Source organism: Heptranchias perlo, chromosome 23, assembly GCF_035084215.1.
Source record: "Heptranchias perlo isolate sHepPer1 chromosome 23, sHepPer1.hap1, whole genome shotgun sequence".
NCBI lineage: Eukaryota > Metazoa > Chordata > Chondrichthyes > Hexanchiformes > Hexanchidae > Heptranchias > Heptranchias perlo.
The window spans coordinates 866,879-885,158 of record NC_090347.1 but is presented as its reverse complement, the minus strand read 5'-3'; the positions used below and the strand labels follow the sequence as shown (position 1 = coordinate 885,158).

The 18,280-nt window shown below is 57.0% G+C and overlaps 1 protein-coding gene across 1 annotated transcript in view; it reads right to left on the bottom strand.

The window, feature by feature from the left end:
- Positions 1–1,850: 1,850 nt before the first annotated feature.
- Positions 1,851–18,280, bottom strand: part of scpep1 (serine carboxypeptidase 1) — a 17,888-nt gene continuing 1,458 nt past the window's right edge. Inside the window, 15 exon segments of the mRNA XM_068004551.1 lie at positions 1,851–2,242; positions 3,562–3,725; positions 4,979–5,030; positions 5,032–5,117; positions 7,115–7,186; positions 7,189–7,326; positions 8,793–8,889; positions 11,171–11,223; positions 11,226–11,298; positions 11,408–11,445; positions 12,059–12,084; positions 12,086–12,129; positions 14,335–14,409; positions 16,956–17,111; positions 18,053–18,142. Coding sequence (XP_067860652.1) covers positions 2,180–2,242; positions 3,562–3,725; positions 4,979–5,030; positions 5,032–5,117; positions 7,115–7,186; positions 7,189–7,326; positions 8,793–8,889; positions 11,171–11,223; positions 11,226–11,298; positions 11,408–11,445; positions 12,059–12,084; positions 12,086–12,129; positions 14,335–14,409; positions 16,956–17,111; positions 18,053–18,142 — 1,227 coding nt within the window. The 3' untranslated portion in view covers positions 1,851–2,179.

Genomic DNA, 18,280 nt, shown 5'->3' with positions numbered 1-18,280 from the left:
GAGAGAGGGGTGTGTGAGTGAGGGTGGGTGAGAGGGTGAGTGAGTGAGTGAGGGTGGGTGAGTGAGGGTGGGTGAGTGAGGGAGGGTGAGTGAGTGAGTGAGGGTGGGTGGGTGAGGGAGGGTGAGTGAGTGAGGGTGGGTGGGTGAGGGAGGGTGAGTGAGTGAGTGAGGGTGGGTGAGAGGGTGAGTGAGTGAGTGAGGGTGGGTGAGTGAGGGAGGGTGAGTGAGTGAGTGAGGGTGGGTGGGTGAGTGAGAGGGTGAGTGTGAGTGAGGGAGGGTGAGTGAGGGAGGGTGAGTGAGGGTGGGTGAGTGAGGGAGGGTGAGTGTGAGTGAGGGAGGGTGAGTGTGAGTGAGGGAGGGTGAGTGAGGGAGGGTGAGTGAGGGAGGGTGAGTGAGGGAGGGTGAGTGAGTGAGAGGGTGAGTGAGTGGGTGAGGGTGAGTGTGAGTGAGGGTGAGGGTGAGTGAGAGAGGGTGGGTGAGTGAGTGGGTGAGGGTGAGTGTGAGGGTGAGGGAGGGTGAGTGAGAGAGGGTGGGTGAGTGAGTGGGTGAGAGTGAGTGGGTGAGTGGGTGAGAGTGAGTGGGTGAGAGTGAGTGGGTGAGGGTGGGTGAGTGAGAGGGTGGGTGAGTGAGGGAGGGTGAGTGAGAGGGTGGGTGAGTGAGGGAGGGTGAGTGAGTGAGAGGGTGGGTGAGTGAGGGAGGGTGAGTGAGTGAGAGGGTGGGTGAGTGAGTGAGAGGGTGAGTGAGGGAGGGTGAGTGAGTGAGAGGGTGAGTGAGTGGGTGAGGGTGAGTGAGGGTGAGGGTGAGGGAGGGTGAGTGAGAGAGGGTGGGTGAGTGAGTGGGTGAGAGTGAGTGGGTGAGAGTGAGTGGGTGAGGGTGAGTGGGTGAGGGTGAGTGGGTGAGGGTGAGTGGGTGAGGGTGAGTGGGTGAGGGTGGGTGAGTGAGAGGGTGGGTGAGTGAGTGGGTGAGAGTGAGTGGGTGAGAGTGAGTGGGTGAGGGTGAGTGGGTGAGGGTGAGTGGGTGAGGGTGAGTGGGTGAGGGTGAGTGGGTGAGTGTGAGTGGGTGAGGGTGAGTGGGTGAGGGTGAGTGGGTGAGGGTGGGTGAGTGAGAGGGTGGGTGAGTGAGTGAGAGGGTGGGTGAGTGAGGGAGGGTGAGTGGGTGAGGGTGAGAGTGAGGGTGAGTGAGCTGTAGCAGCCGGTGTTGCAATTTCTGAAGGCCGTGTTGTTGGTGTGTTTCCCCCGGAGGCTCCGTCTCCCCGCGCGGCCCTTTCACGCTGCAGCGCGGGTCATCCCCCTCGACCCCTCGCGCTCCGCGGGCCATCCCCCTCGACCCCTCGCGCTCCGCGGGCCATCCCCCTCGACCCCTCACACATCAGGTGTGAGCCCCAGGCACCTCTGGTTGTTCCTCTCTCTCCAGTGGATGTAAACGATCCCACGGCCCTGGGAGAGTCGGGATTTCTCCCGGTGTCCTGGGCCCAACATTCCCGCTTCGGCCGTGTGAGCAGCAGATTAAGCTGCTGTGCTCTCCGCTGTTTGTGGGACGTCCCGGTCACCGAAAGACCCCCCATTCACCGACACAACACTCACTGTCTGTGAAGCCCTGTGAGATACACAATAGGGCAGCAAATAAATAAATAAATAAATGTGAAGATCTGGAGGTCTGATTAAAGCAGTCCCTTTGCCCCAGTGCGGAGATGAATCTCGAGATCGGGTCACACCCAGGCACAAACATCAACACAGCTCGTATAAAACAAGCTGCAAAGTGGAACGGGAGGCCTGCGCAATCAGTGTAGGGCCACGGGACACCCCCGGTTACGGGAGCACAGCCACGGACCAAACAGACAGACAGAGAGAAACAAGCAAAGTTCATTTTAATAGAGAAACAAAGAGTTTTGTCAGTTAATTCGGTGCCTGCTCCGTGCACTTTAACACTGGTCAGTGGGAGTAACAGAAGCAGCTTCAGTACAGTGACTGTCTCTGCCTCGTTCCCCACTCCGAGCAGCCCTCACCCCGTGGGTCACTCAAAGCTCCAAATATTTTGAGGGGGTTGATTCCAGGAACCAATCCCTGATCTGATTAGAAATATTCTCTGGCTGCTGTTCCTGATTCGGCCATTCCTGCTGGCCGTCACTCCAGGTTACTCCTGGCCGTCACTCCAGGTTACTCCTGGCCGACGCTCGACGTTACTCCTGGCCGGTCACCATCCGCAACATCTTCATCGCCATCTCTCCCTGATCAAATGGAATCTGAAAACAGACACGCAATACAGCCCTCAGTACAACTCTCTCACAGTGCAGGGCAATCCAATCCGACCCACTCCTCACACCAACACCTTCCTGGCTCTCCCAGGTTCTGATACTGGGATACGGGCTCCCCAGATCAGCACACTCCACCCAATGGGACATTGAACCGTGGGGAGCATCAGAGTCAAAGCCCATTATCGTCTCCACCTAACCACACATTGCAGTGCGGGTCCAGCACAGCGTGAGCGACAGCAGGGACCCCTCCCAAACCCAGGCTACAAAGGCCAAATGTGGACTGCACCAGGACTGCTGTCCAACTCCGTACAGGCCGGGGATGGGGCCTGGGCCTCTCCTGCTGTGTGTGTGGGGGGTTCAGTCCCACACCGGGTGGGACAGCTCGCTCCGTACAGGCCGGGGATGGGGCCTGGGCCTCTCCTGCTGTGTGTGTGGGGGGTTCAGTCCCACACTGGGTGGGACAGCTCGCTCCGTACAGGCCGGGGATGGGGCCTGGGCCCCTCCTGCTGTGTGTGTGGGGGGTTCAGTCCCACACCGGGTGGGACAGCTCGCTCCGTACAGGCCGGGGATGGGGCCTGGGCCTCTCCTGCTGTGTGTGGGGGGTTCAGTCCCACACCGGGTGGGACAGCTCGCTCCGTACAGGCCGGGGATGGGGCCTGGGCCTCTCCTGCTGTGTGTGTGGGGGGTTCAGTCCCACACCGGGTGGGACAGCTCGCTCCGTACAGGCCGGGGATGGGGCCTGGGCCCCTCCTGCTGTGTGTGTGGGGGGTTCAGTCCCACACCGGGTGGGACAGCTCGCTCCGTACAGGCCGGGGATGGGGCCTGGGCCCCTCCTGCTGTGTGTGTGGGGGGTTCAGTCCCACACCGGGTGGGACAGCTCGCTCCGTACAGGCCGGGGATGGGGCCTGGGCCTCTCCTGCTGCTCACTGGACAAGCTGTGGCTGTGAGGTCGCAGGTCATACATCCACCTCACTGAGTGGATCCTAATGGACGTCTCCGACATTAGTGATTATTCACCCCACTAATGGACACGGTCAAACTGATCAAAACTACCAGCTCAGTCGGGGGGCTTTCACAGAATTCTACACAGGGGGAACATGGGAGACACAAAGTACAACATGGAAACAGGCCATTCGGCTCACCCAGTCCATGCTGGTGTTTATACTCCACACGAGCAGCATCCTAATCCCATGGGCCCACCAGTTCCCAGATCCCTTTACCACCCACCGCCCTCCGGTCTTCTCTGCCCTGTTGTGAAACGTTGACCTGGTCTCGGAGGGAAGGCAGGAGGCTGCAGAAAGTCTCACCATGTGCCCAGCCTTCAGGATCCAGTAGAAGGCGAAGTTGTGGTACTGTTTGTAGAAGGCGGCAGTGTCCGCGGGTCTCTGCGCAGTGTACACTGCCTTCCACCGCAGACTCGAGAACGTAGGCAGGCCCGGCCATTTCAGCTTCTTCACCCAGGCTTCTTGTCCTGGAACAGGAGATCGGCGAGGGGAGAGAGAAAGTGCGATTATACAGCGCCTTTCAAAACCTCCGGACATCCCAAAGCACATCACAGACAATGAAGTAATTTTTGATGTGTAGTCACTGCGGTAATGGAAACACAGCAGCCAATTTGCGCACAGCAAGATCCCACAAACAGCAATGTGATAAATGACCAGATCATCTGTTTTTTAGAGATGTTGGTTGAGGGATAAATATTGGCCCCAGGACACCAGGAGGACTCTGCCCTTCTTCAAATAGGCCATAGGATCTTTAACACCCACCTCAGCAGGCATCTCATCTCATCTCAAATCATAGAAATTAACAGCACAGCAGGAGGCCGTTTGGCCCAGTGTGTCCATGCTAGCTCTTGGCCACAGTAAACTAATCCCACTGCCCCGCTCTCTCCCTACAGCCCTGTATCAATCCCAAACTAATCCCACTGCCCTGCATTAATCCTAACTTGTCTGCCCCTCCACTAACCGATCTGTCCTCCTGAAGTATTTTGCAATCTCCTCATTGTTTACCAAACCTCTTATTTTTGTTCCCCTCTGTCCAGTCATTCATATATACACAGAATAATAGTGACCCCTGGGGTACAGCATTTCCAACCCTTCTCCAATCCCAGCACTGACCCCTGGTGCCCGAGCCCCTCTCCCACAGCCAGCAGGGTCCAGTGACTGATCCACCCAGGGTTCAACCAATTCACCTTTTTGTTAGACCAATTCTGTTGCCCCAATTAGCTCTAATAATTGTTTCCATATCCTTCTCTAGTACACAGATATTCTCACTTCCACCATCATAGGTAAAAAAAAAATGCAAAACATTTATTTAATATTTCACTCTTCGTGCCTCAGTGCTGCACCGGGAGTGTCAGCTCAGGTCTCTCGAGTGCAGCTTCAAACCACAACCTTCTCACTCAGAGGAGGGAGCATCACCCACTGAGTCACAATGACACTGCAAGTTCCCTTTCTAACTGGCTGAAGTTACTGGTACAGGACTGAAACCACCTTTAAATACATAAAACACAAAGTGCATGGGAATCACGAGACACAGCGGGCAGTGCAGATCTCCACCTGGAGTCAGGAGTGGATTGTGAAGATGATGTGACGGAGAGCCTGCTGTAATCTCTCTCACCCCACCCCGGCAGCAATGGCCTGGGGCAGGCTCCTGACCCCCTCCTGACCAGGGGACTGTGCCTGGCCCAGAGAGCTGAGTGAGTAATATCACAGGGACCCTTACCCAACGTGTCCACAATCAGGTCCAGTTGCCCATTATAAACCGTGACGTTCACCTCCCGTCCCCAGCAGCTTGTCAACAATCTCAATTACTGGCTTCATAAAGTCACCTTCCATATTGGAGAACACATCCTCAGACTGACCTGCGTGGTTTAAGATAAGAGACAGGTTAAACATAACTAGTTCCAACCATGGCAAGTCAAGACAAGCAGGATAACTAGTCCAAACCAGCATACGACACAAATCAGAAGCATAGAACCCCCAACTTCACCAAAAGGGGCACCAGGTAAAGTCAGTTACATGCACCCCCCCCACCATTCTCCTCCCCTCGCCACCCTCTCTCTCCCCCCTTCGCCACCCTCTCCCCCTTCGCCACCCTCTCCCCCCTTCGCCACCCTCTCCCCCCTTCGCCACCCTCCCCCCCTTGCAGCAAGCAGTTAGGAAGGTGAATGGTATGTTGGCCTTCATTGCAAGAGGATTTGAGTGCAGGAGCAGGATGTCTTACTGCAGTTATACAGGGCCTTGGTGAGACCACACCTGGAGTATTGTGTGCAGTTTTGGTCTCCTTACCTAAGAAAGGCCATGATGTGGAGATGCCGGTGATGGAATGGGGTGGACAAATGTAAGGACTCTTACAACACCAGGTTATAGTCCAACTGTTTTATTTGAAAATCACAAGCTTTCGGAGGCTTTCTCCTTCGTCAGGTGAGTGTGGGATTCCTTGAAGGTTACCGCATTTATAGTCAGAGAGCAATGCCTGGTGATTACAGATAATCTTTCCAACTGCCCGTTGTCAAGGCAATCAAAGTGTTCAGACAGAGAGAAATTACATACAGGACCACCGAATATACAAACGGTCAGGACCCAAAGACAGAGAGAGAGGGAGAAACATCCGAAAGGAAGACAGAGAGAGAGAATGACCCGTTGTATTAAAAACAGATAACTTTTTTCGCTGGTGGGGTTACGTGTAGCGTGACATGAACCCAAGATCCCGGTGAGGGCCGTCCTCATGGGTGCGGAACTTGGCTATCAATTTCTGCTCGACGATTTTGCGTTGTGTGTCTCAGCCACCGATCTTTGGGTAAGCGTACTCCAAGGCGGCCTTCAAGACACACGACAACGCAAAATCGAACAGAAATTGATAGCCAAGTTCCGCACCCATGAGGACGGCCTCAACCGGGATCTTGGGTTCGTGTCACGCTACACGTAACCCCACCAGTGAAAAAAGTTATCTGTTTTTAATACAACTGATCATTCTCTCTCTCTGTCTTCCTTTCGGATGTTTCTCTCTCTCTCTCTGTTTTGTGTTCTGGCCGTTTGTATATTCGGTGGTCCTGTAGGTAACACCTCTCTGTCTGAACACTTGATTGCCTTGACAACGGGCAGTTGGAAAGATTATCTGTAATCACCAGGCATTGTTCTCTGACTATATATGCGGTAAACTTCCATGGAATCCCACACTCACCTGACGAAGGAGAAAGCCTCCGAAAGCCTGTGATTTTCAAATAAAACTATTGGACTATAACCTGGTGTTGTAAGATTCCTTACATTTACCCAAGAAAGGATACACTTGGCATGGAGGGAGTGCAGCAAAGGTTCACCAGACCGATTCCTGGATGGCAGGACTGTCGTATGGGGAGAGATGGGTCGACTAGGCTGTATTCACTCGAGTTTAGAAGAACAAGAGGGGATCTCATTGAAACATATAAAATTCTGACAGGGCTAGACAGACTGGATGCAGGGAGGATGTTTCCCCTGGCTGGGGGTCTAGAACGAGGGGTCACAGTCTCAGGATACGGGGTAGGACATTTAGGACTGAGATGAGGAGAAATTTCTTCACTCAGAGGGTGGTGAACCTGTGGAATTCTCTACCACAGAAGGCTGTGGAGGCCAAGTCACTGAATATATTTAAGAAGGAGCTAGATAGATTCTAGACACAAAAGGCATCAAGGGGTATGGGGAGAGAGCGGGAATATGGTATTGAGATAGAGGATCAGCCATGATCATATTGAATGGCGGAGCAGGCTCGAAGGCCAAATGGCCTACTCCTGCTCCTATTTTCTATGTTTCCCTCCCCTCTCCTCTCCTCCAACCTTCCCCACCCTCTCCCCCTTCCCTCCTCCCCTCCGTGGACGGTTACCTCCCCACTGGACGAAGTCTGGGATTATTTTCAGCTTCTTCCTGATAGGCCCGTTCATCAGGATCTCCAGGTTGGTTTCTGCATGCGGCTGATGTGACGCTGATAGAGACTGACTGCAACAGAGAGAGAGAACCGTGAGGGACAGACAGACAGCTCCCAGATGGGCGGGCCTGTGAGGGACAGACAGCCAGACAGCTCCCAGACGGGCGGGCCTGTGAGGGGACAGACAGCCAGACAGCTCCCAGACGGGCGGCCTGTGAGGGGACAGACAGCCAGACAGCTCCCAGACGGGCGGGCCTGTGAGGGGACAGACAGCCAGACAGCTCCCAGACGGGCGGGCCTGTGAGGGGACAGACAGCCAGACAGCTCCAGACGGGCGGGCCTGTGAGGGGACAGACAGCCAGACAGCTCCCAGACGGGCGGGCCTGTGAGGGGACAGACAGCCAGACAGCTCCCAGACGGGCGGGCCTGTGAGGGGACAGACAGCCAGACAGCTCCCAGACGGGCGGGCCTGTGAGGGGACAGACAGCCAGACAGCTCCCAGACGGGCGGGCCTGTGAGGGGACAGACAGCCAGACAGCTCCCAGACGGGCGGGCCTGTGAGGGGACAGACAGCTCCCAGACGGGCGGGCCTGTGAGGGGACAGACAGCTCCCAGACGGGCGGGCCTGTGAGGGGACAGACAGCTCCCAGACGGGCGGGCCTGTGAGGGGACAGACAGCTCCCAGACGGGCGGGCCTGTGAGGGGACAGACAGCCAGACAGCTCCCAGACGGGCGGGCCTGTGAGGGGACAGACAGCCAGACAGCTCCCAGACGGGCGGGCCTGTGAGGGGACAGACAGCCAGACAGCTCCCAGTCGGGCGAGTCTGTGAGGGGACAGAGAGCCAGACAGCTCGCGGGCGGGAATGTCTGTGAGGGGACAGAGCCACTCAATGTCTGGGTGGGATTAATAAAACAAACCTGCCCAAAGAACAAAATCCCAAAGGTCTTCACATTACTTTCAGATACAGTTGTTTCTGTTTGAGGCAAACGCAGCAGCCATTTTTCACCCAGCAAGATCCCACAAAGAGCAACCAGATGAATGACCAGTGCCACTTCTCGATGGTGTCAGCCCCAGGACATCCATCACTTGAATCCCCAAAAGACGCAGACAGGGCCTCGGTTTAATATCTCATTTGACAGATGGAACCGCCGACAGGGCGGCGCTCCCTCAGCACTGGCCCCCCGACAGGGCGGCGCTCCCTCAGCACTGGCCCCCGACAGGGCGGCGCTCCCTCAGCACCGGCCCCCCGACAGGGCGGCGCTCCCTCAGCACTGGCCCCCCGACAGGGCGGCGCTCCCTCAGCACCGGCCCCCCGACAGGGCGGCGCTCCCTCAGCACTGGCCCCCCGACAGGGCGGCGCTCCCTCAGCACTGGCCCCCGACAGGCGGCGCTCCCTCAGCATTGCACTGGGAGTGTCGGCCTGGGTTTTGTGCTCAAGTCTCTGGAGTGGGGCTCGAACCCACGACCCTCTGACTGAGAGGGGAGTTTGTTACTGACTGAGCCCCGGCTGACACTAATGATGACAATTTTTAACTCACCCTCGCCCTCCTCCTGAACGTTGGACCCATCCCCCCCCATCACCACGTTCCCCGGAAAACTTGAATCTACTTCACACAAACCAAGATGTTAAGTCACTGACCCAATGGTAGTTCCTGATCCGAGGGGTGAGCTGTGGGGTCACATCGTCCGTCTCTTTGGTCATTATGTTGTAAAAGTTCACTCCATCCGTATTCTGTAACACAATCAGCTGTCACTTAACATCTAGGCCCGAGTCAAAAAGAAGAAGGAGGCATATGACATGCATAGACAGCTGGGATCAAGTGGCTCCCTTGAAGAGTATAGAGATTGCCGGAGTAGAGTTAAGAGAGAAATCAGGAGGGCAAAAAGGGGACATGAGATTGCTTTGGCAGATAAGGCAAAGGTGAATCCAAAGAGCTTCTACAAATACATAAGGGCAAAAGAGTAACTAGGGAGAGAGTAGGGCCACTTAAGGATCAACAAGGTCATCTATGTGCGGAACCACAAGAGATGGGTGAGTTCCTGAATGAATATTTCACATCGGTATTTACGGTTGAGAAAGGCATGGATGTTAGGGAACTTGGGGAAATAAATAGTGATGTCTTGAGGAGTGTACATATTACAGAGAGGGAGGTGCTGGAAGTCTTAACGCGCATCAAGGTAGATAAATCTCCGGGACCTGATAAAATGTATCCCAGGACGTTATGGGAGGTTAGGGAGGAAATTGCAGGTCCCTAGCAGAGATATTTGAATCATCGACAGCTACAGGTGAGGTGCCTGAAGATTGGAGGGTAGCAAATGTTGTGCCTTTGTTTAAGAAGGGCGGCAGGGAAAGCCTGGAACTACAGACCGGTGAGCCTGACATCTGTAGTGGGTAAGTTGTTAGAGGGTATTCTGAGAGACAGGATCTACAGGCATTTGGAGAGGCAGGACTGATTAGGAACAGTCAGCATGTTTTTGTGAGAGGAAAATCATGTCTCACGAATTTGATTGAGTTTTTTGAAGGGGTAACCAAGAAGATAGATGAGGGCTATGCAGTAGACGTGGTCTACATGGACTTTAGCAAAGCCTTTGACAAGGTACCGCATGGTGGGTTGTTACATAAGGTTAAATCTCACGGGATCCAAGGTGAGGTAGCCAATTGGATACAAAATTGGATTGACGACAGAAGACAGAGGGTGGTTGTAGAGGGTTGTTTTTCAAACTGGATGCCTGTGTCCAGCGGTGTGCCTCAGGGATCGGTGCTGGGTCCGCTGTTATTTATATTAATGATTTGGATGAGAATTAGGAGGCATGGTTAGTAAGTTTGCAGATGACACCAAGATTGGTGGCATTGTGGACAGTGAAGAAGGTTATCTAGGATTGCAACGGGATCTTGATAAATTGGGCCAGTGGGCCGATGAATGGCAGATGGAGTTTAATTTAGATAAATGTGAGGTGATGCATTTTGGTAGATCGAGTCGGGCCAGGACCTACTCCGTTAATGGTAGGGCGTTGGGGAGAGTTATAGAACAAAGAGATCTAGGAGTACAGGTTCATAGCTCCTTCAAAGTGGAGTCACAGGTGGATAGGGTGGTGAAGAAGGCATTCAGCATGCTTGGTTTCATTGGTCAGAACATTGAATACAGAGTTGGGATGTCTTGTTGAAGTTGTACAAGACATTAGTAAGGCCACACTTGGAATACTGTGTACAGTTCTGGTCACCCTATTATAGAAAGGATATTATTAAACTAGAAAGAGTGCAGAAAAGATTTACTAGGATGCTACCGGGACTTGATGGTTTGACTTATAGGGAGAGGTTGGAAAGACTGAGACTTTTTTCCCTGGAGAGTAGGAGGTTGAGGGGTGATCTTATAGAAGTCTATAAAATAATGAGGGGCATAGATAAGGTAGATAGTCAAAATCTTTTCCCAAAGGTAGGGGAGTGTATAACGAGGGGCATAGATTTAAGGTGAGAGGGGAGAGATACAAAAGGGTCCAGAGGGGCAATTTTTTCACTCAAAGGGTGGTGAGTGTCTGGAACGAGCTGCCAGAGGCAGTAGTAGAGGCGGGTACAATTTTGTCTTTTAAAAAGCATTTGGACAGTTACATGGGTAAGATGGGTATCGAGGGATATGGGCCAAGTGCAGGCAATTGGGACTAGCTTAGTGGTATAAACTGGACGACATGGACATGTTGGGCCGAAGGGCCTGTTTCCATGTTGTAACTTCTATGATTCTATGATTATAAACCCCCATTATCCCCGGGCCTGATTACAGGAGATGACTATTCCTAGGACACGGGTGCGCGCACAGTGGGGGCGCGGGGCGGTGTGAGTGTGAGTGTGAGCGTGAGCGTGATTTTTACACTAAGCTGCGATCAGCGAACACCATGATGCAACCAGGAGCTTCCCGGTCTGTGTGGCTCAGCCAATCAGTGGATATACTGAGTCAGCCATTGCCGGACACCTCACTGATTGGAGGTTTGTCAGGAGGGGTCCGTTGGGAGTTACTCACCCGCTCGATGACCATCTCGGTCGTGGACCACAGTAACGTTGCCTGCGTGTAATTCCGGCCTCTATCGCCTGCTTCACTTTTGCTGCGTAAGAATTGACCTCATCCAGACCCTGATCATCGAGCAGAGACTGGAAAACAATACACACAATTATAGTTCAAAACCACCAGGCAGAGTTCACCCTGCCACAGTACAGAGGGGTGAGGGGCGAGGGGTGAGGGGCGCTGGGCGCTACTTACAATACTGTACAGGTAGGGTCCCCAAGACAGCACAGAATCTGCAGGAACAAGGAGCTTTGCATTAGTGCTTTCAGGTGAGGAACATAACACAGCATGAACCCCAGCAGCCCCTACCCACCCCCCACCCCCCACCCCTCCCCCCACCCCCACCCCCCCCCCCCACACTGGCACCCACCCCACACCACGCCAGTACCCCCACCCATCCACCCCCACCCCACACCAGAAACCCCCCACCCTCAGCCCCCCCCCCCACACCAGCACCCCCAGCCCCCCCACCCTGGCACCCCCACCAACCCCCCCCACCCCCCACACCCCACCCACACCCCCAGCCCCCCCCCACACCATGCCAGTACCCCCACCCATCCACCCCCCCCATGATGAACTGCAGATACACACCACCTTGCCCACAGATGGATTGTCCACTGATGATTTGTGCTTTTCAAAAAATAACAACATTTTGTTTTTAAAAAGAAAAAGTGCTGAATCTCACAAACCCAGAACGTTAGTTACAGCAGCAACCCTGAACGCTGGCCCCATCACACAAGAGCATCAGTGAGACCCTCGCCCCTCTCTCACTCCCCATCCCACACACACACCGCTCTCACATCTCACTAATCACACCATTGAAATGGAAGTTGTGTGGAGTCGTACCCAGAGGGGAGATCCAGGAATCCCCAGAGCAACCCAGCAAAATGGCACTTGACTTCACGGAGCTGAACGGCCTGTGAATGAGACAAAGGATCAGAATGGGACTGTGCTATCACACCAGTCTCCTGTTCACACACATTTAACTCAGGGCTGGACTCCATCGCAGCTTTTACTGTCGTTACACCATCAGTGCCCGAGTGTCGATGCCCAGCTCCAGAGCCGGCAGACCAGCCCCCCCCTCAGTCTCGGCCAGTGCCGGGACAGACCTGTCACTGTGACCTCAGTGCCTCTGAATGGGGTGGGGGTGTGAATTAACCCCCGTACCTGAGTGATCCAGTGATTCTGCTGGGACAGTGGAGGACGTTGTGTGAGCAGGATTGGGCTGGCCCACCATGCTCCCCACGCCTGCAATACTCCAATGTCTGGGTTTACAATAAACACCAGCCAGTTGTATCAGCCGGCTGCTCGTCCCCGTCAAACGCTGGATCAGGGGTTATCTTCATGCAAAAAAAAAAGATTTCTCTGCAGCTTTTTTTTTTGTAAGGAGAACTCTGGAGCTGAATTGGAGGCTGGTCATTCAGGGACCAGCCCTGCCCAGGGAGGGGGAGAAAGACAATACCAATTAATGTAAAGAGGGGCACGCGTCTCGTTCAGCTCTCTGGAGCAAGCTGCTCGCAGTAGAGGTGTGGAGAGACTGGACTTCTCCCCCGCAGATACCCCACCCCCCCGCACAAAGAGGAGCCCCTCTCCCCCCCCCCCGCACAAAGAGGAGCCCCTCTCCCCCCCCCCCCCCCGCACAAAGAGGAGCCCCCACCCCCCCCCCGCACAAAGAGGAGCCCCCACCCCCCCCCCCCCCCGCACAAAGAGGAGCCCCCACCCCCCCCCCCGCACAAAGAGGAGCCCTCCTCCCCCCACCCCCCCCCCGCACAGAGAGGAGCCCCTCTCCCCCCACCCCCCCCCGCACAAAGAGGAGCCCCTCTCCCCCCCACCCCCCCCCGCACAAAGAGGAGCCCCTCTCCCCCCCACCCCCCCCCGCACAAAGAGGAGCCCCTCTCCCCCCCACCCCCCCCCCGCACAAAGAGAGCCCTCTCCCCCCCACCCCCCCCCGCACAAAGAGGAGCCCCTCTCCCCCCCCCCCCCCCGCACAAAGAGGAGCCCCTCTCTCCTCCCCCCCCCCCGCACAAAGAGGAGCCCCTCTCCCCCCCCCCCCGCACAAAGAGGAGCCCTCTCCCCCCCCCCCCCGCACAAAGAGGAGCCCCTCTCCCCCCCCCCCCCCCCCCCGCACAAAGAGGAGCCCCTCTCCCCCCCCCCCCCCCCGCACAAAGAGGAGCCCCTCTCCCCCCCCCCCCCCGCACAAAGAGAGCCCCTCTCCCCCCCCCCCGCACAAAGAGGAGCCCCTCTCCCCCCACCCCCCCCCCGCACAAGGAGGAGCCCCCCCCCCCCCCCCCCCGCACAAAGAGGAGCCCCTCTCCCCCCCCCCCCCCGCACAAAGAGGAGCCCCTCTCCCCCCCACCCCCCCCGCACCAAAGAGGAGCCCCTCTCTCCCCCACCCCCCCCCGCACAAAGAGGAGCCCCTCTCCCCCCCACCGCACAAAGAGGAGCCCCTCTCCCCCCCCCCCCCGCACAAAGAGGAGCCCCTCTCCCCCCCACCCCCCCCCGCACAAAGAGGAGCCCCCTCTCTCCCCCACCCCCCCCGCACAAAGAGGAGCCCCTCTCTCCCCCCCCCCGCACAAAGAGGAGCCCCTCTCCCCACCCCCCCCCCGCACAAAGAGGAGCCCCTCTCTCCCCCCCCCCCGCACAAAGAGGAGCCCCTCTCCCCCCCCCCCGCACAAAGAGGAGCCCCTCTCTCCCCCCCCCCGCACAAAGAGGAGCCCCTCTCCCCCCCCCCCCCACAAAGAGGAGCCCTCTCTCCCCCCCCGCACAAAGATGAGCCCCTCTCTCCCCCCCCCGCACAAAGAGGAGCCCCTCTCCCCCCCCCCCCACAAAGAGGAGCCCCTCTCCCCCCCCCCCCCCCCACAAAGAGGAGCCCCTCTCCCCCCCCCCCCCCCACAAAGAGGAGCCCCTCTCCCCCCCCCCCCGCACAAAGATGAGCCCCCTCTCTCCCCCCCCGCACAAAGATGAGCCCCTCTCTCCCCCCCCCGCACAAAGAGGAGCCCCTCTCTCCCCCCCCCCGCACAAAGAGATGCCCCTCTCCCCCCCCCCCCCCCACAGAGATGCCCCTCTCCCCCCGCAGACACTAGTTTGTCAGTAGATTATGTCCGTTTATCAGTAATTCCTACCTTAACGAGCTCCAATGAAATAGCAGCTGCCATTTTGCCTCCATAGGATTCGGAGAAAATGTAGAATGGAATGTTCTGTTCAAGAGAAAGACGTTTCTGTCTGAATTCTAAACTCGTCCAACATTGTCCATCTGATTTAGCCCAAAAAGTTTAAACTGGTCACAAATCACTCGATCAGCTCAGTGTGCAATCCTCTGCCCTCCTCTCCCCGCCGGCCCGACACCATGGGAATCTGTGCCCACCTGCAACTTCTGAAATTCCAATTCAAGCCAGAGAGACGGGCAACGGCCCTGAACAGATCAAGTGACCTACAGAACATTCATTGCAGATCCTTCTCAGAGGCGTGCAATTGGTCTGCTTGTCCCACGTGCACAGACTCGGCATAGGCCTGACCTCCAAACCAGGGTGACCACTTGACCCCGGAGCCCAACCCCAGGGGGACTGGCCCACGACCCCAGGGTGACCAGCCCCAGGGGGCCCGACCCTCGACCCCAGGGTGACCACTCGACCCCGGAGCCCAACCCCAGGGGGACTGGCACACGACCCCGGGGGCCCAACCCTCGACCCCAGGGTGACCACTCAACCCCGGAGCCCAACCCCAGGGGGACTGGCCCACGACCCCGGGGGCCCGACCCTCGACCCCAGGGTGACCACTCAACCCCGGAGCCCAACCCCAGGGGGACTGGCACACGACCCCAGGGTGACCAGCCCCAGGGGGCCCGACCCTCGACCCCAGGGTGACCACTCGACTCCGGGGCCCAACCCCAGGGGGACTGGCCCACGACCCGGGGGGGGGGGGGGACCAGCCCCAGGGGGCCCGACCCTTGACCCCAGGGTGACCACTCGACCCCAGAGCCCAACCCCAGGGGGACCGGCCCACGACCCCGGGGGCCCAACCCTCGACCCCAGGGTGACCACTCGACCCCGGAGCCCAACCCCAGGGGGACCGGCCCACGACCCCGGGGGGGGGGGGGACCAGCCCCAGGGGGCCCGACCCTTGACCCCAGGGTGACCACTCGACCCCGGAGCCCAACCCCAGGGGGACTGGCCCACGACCCCGGGGGGGGACCAGCCCCAGGGGGCCCGACCCTCGACCCCAGGGTGACCATTCGACCCCGGAGCCCAACCCCAGGGGGACTGGCCCACGACCCCGGCGGGGCGGGGGACCAGCCCCAGGGGGCCCGACCCTCGACCCCAGGGTGACCACTCGACTCCGGGGCCCAACCCCAGGGGGACTGGCCCACGACCCCGGGGGGGGGGGACCCTCGACCCCAGGGGACTGGCCTCTGACCCTTTTTATGGAGTACCCAGCGGCCAGAGATCTCCAGTAATTGTCGAGCTGCCTCTGTGTATTTGGAGGGCGGCTGGTGTTGGAAACAATTAAATGTAAAGAATTCAGTAAGTATTAAGAAAAGACAAGGAAGCAACATAGGCAAAGTTTGCTTTTTTCTGGTTCCCTTCTAAAATGCCCATTATAAAAGTTGGGACTATTTGAGGGCGGTTTTCTCTCTACATGCAGCCGGTAAGTCAGTCTACGCTACACCCGTCTCCAGAGAAGGCCAGGCCTGAACCCAATTATCCTCTATTGTGTGGCGAGATCTTTTTCCCATTAATGTGAAATGAGCTCAGTGATTAGATGAAGTGATTTTAATGGGATTCCCGTTCACAAGTTCTCAGGTTTACTGATTGGCTGGCAGTTTCCATTCAATCCAAGATCCTCCTGTGTCTTGGGGAGGGAACTGCTTCGATATTTTGCACCCAATGATGGTCTGGCCAGTCCCAGTGATTAGATTAAGTGTTTAACAATGTATGTAATTTCAAATGAACCAATGGTAGCAATGTAACTGCAAGCCTGTAGTAATGTATAGAGAAGTTGGCTACTTTTGTTCAGCAGTATTATAACTGCTCACCGGTATTCCGGTGTAACTGGTATTCCTCACCGTCTCGAGGCGGCGTCTGATAGAAGCACATGTTTATGTCTTTGACGATACTCTATCCATGTAACCGATGCTCTCTACATGGAAGGGAATAAAGGTGAATCCACCAACTTATGGTATTGGACTCACAATTCTTTAAACACGACGAAAATATCCAACAGCTGGGAAGAGAAGGGAAAGGAAGAGCAATTTTCCCCACAGTGTCCGGAGAGCTCAGCTACGGTTCCTGCCACATCCACATGGATATTCTGGTCTTTAAAAGGTACACACACATACCAAAGGTCCCTGCACCTCATCACTATCTAACGATCCCTGTTGGAAAATGTGGCATGGACACATTGAGCACAGCTGTGACGTCCTCCAGAGTTGACATGTCTGCCAACCCTCGGGCTCTAGGCTCATCTATGAAGAATAGCCACTTGGGTGAGGTACTGGAAGGCGGTCAGTGCCCATGGAGCCCGTCTCCCAGCGAGAGCTGGCACCTTCAGGCCGGAAGATTAGGAGAGAGGGAAGGGAAACAGGAGAGAGAACGGGTACTGATCCAGGCAGTGTGATGATGCCACATGAAGAATTAGTCGAGAGGTTTGGAGCCCACAGCAGCTTGAACTAAGACTGGAACCCCCTGCTGTCTCAGGGGTGAAGTCTCTCAGCAAAGACACGTGTGTGGTAACATTGCTGCAGTACCTGGAACTCTGGCTTGAGCTGGAAAAATTCCTTCAGTACAACCATCATGTCCATTACGACCGTGGCGAGATCTTTGGCGAATGCGTTGGTGTTGGTGGTGTAACTGTACCCAGTGCCCACAGGGTTATCCACAAACAGCAAACTGGCAGCTTTCACCTGTCACAGAGAGAGGAAGGAGAAGCATGATGGGGAGACGCGGCGCCGGGCCCGGGGAGACGCGGCGCCGGGCCCGGGGAGACGCGGCGCCGGGCCCGGGGAGACGCGGCGCCGGGCCCGGGGAGACGCGGCGCCGGGCCCGGGGAGACGCGGCGCCGGGCCCGGGGAGACGCGGCGCCGGGCCCGGGGAGACGCGGCGCCGGGCCCGGGGAGACGCGGCGCCGGGCCCGGGGAGACGCGGCGCCGGGCCCGGGGAGACGCGGGGCCGGGCCCGGGGAGACGCGGGGCCGGGCCCGGGGAGACGCGGGGCCGGGCCCGGGGAGACGCGGGGCCGGGCCCGGGGAGACGCGGGGCCGGGCCCGGGGAGACGCGGGGCCGGGCCCAGAGCTTAACTGAAATGTAACAGCATAAAAACATCTACCAGCTTTGGAACAAAGACAGTCACCCAGCTTCACGGGGTTGGGGATAGCGACAGGGGTCGGGGGGACAGAGACTGAGATAGCTGCTAGTTTTGCTTCGATTGGCAGAGTGTGTCTTTAAAGCTACACTCAGTACTTAGAATGCAGCATCAGGTGGCAGAGGCTCCTGCACAGGTTCCAGTGGCGAGTGGGAGAACCGTTCCCTGCAGCAGAATCTCAGTGCGGAGATCAGAGAGGAGACCATGCTGAATATCTCCAGTGGTTTAAAGTCTCCCCCCACATCGTTATTAAAGCTTCAGTGCACTCAGTGCCAGCCCTCCTCATCAGCAACAAGCAGCAAGGGAAGCCGAGTGGGTTAAACAGGCCGCTGAGCCCATCACTGGAGAAGAGAAATTTACAGGGCTATGGGGAAAGAGCAGGGGAGTGGGACTAATTGGATAGCTCTTTCAAAGAGCCGGCACAGACACGATGGGCCGAATGGCCTCCTCCTGTGCTGTAAGATTCTACAATTCTAGTTCTTACCCACGAGTCCTTCCTGGGATTCAGGTTCGTGTCGAGAGGGCCAATCTCATTGAAGTTTCCGAATCCGCACCCGGAGGCTCCCGGGCCGCCCTGCACAGGGAGGGAAGAGGTTTAGAGATATAACTGGAGCCAGCACCCGCGCACTCTACTCTACTGTCAGCCACTGGAGAGGAGGCAACCATCACACTGCATAATGAGGGCTCCCCGGCAGGTTCCCTCACCCTTCCA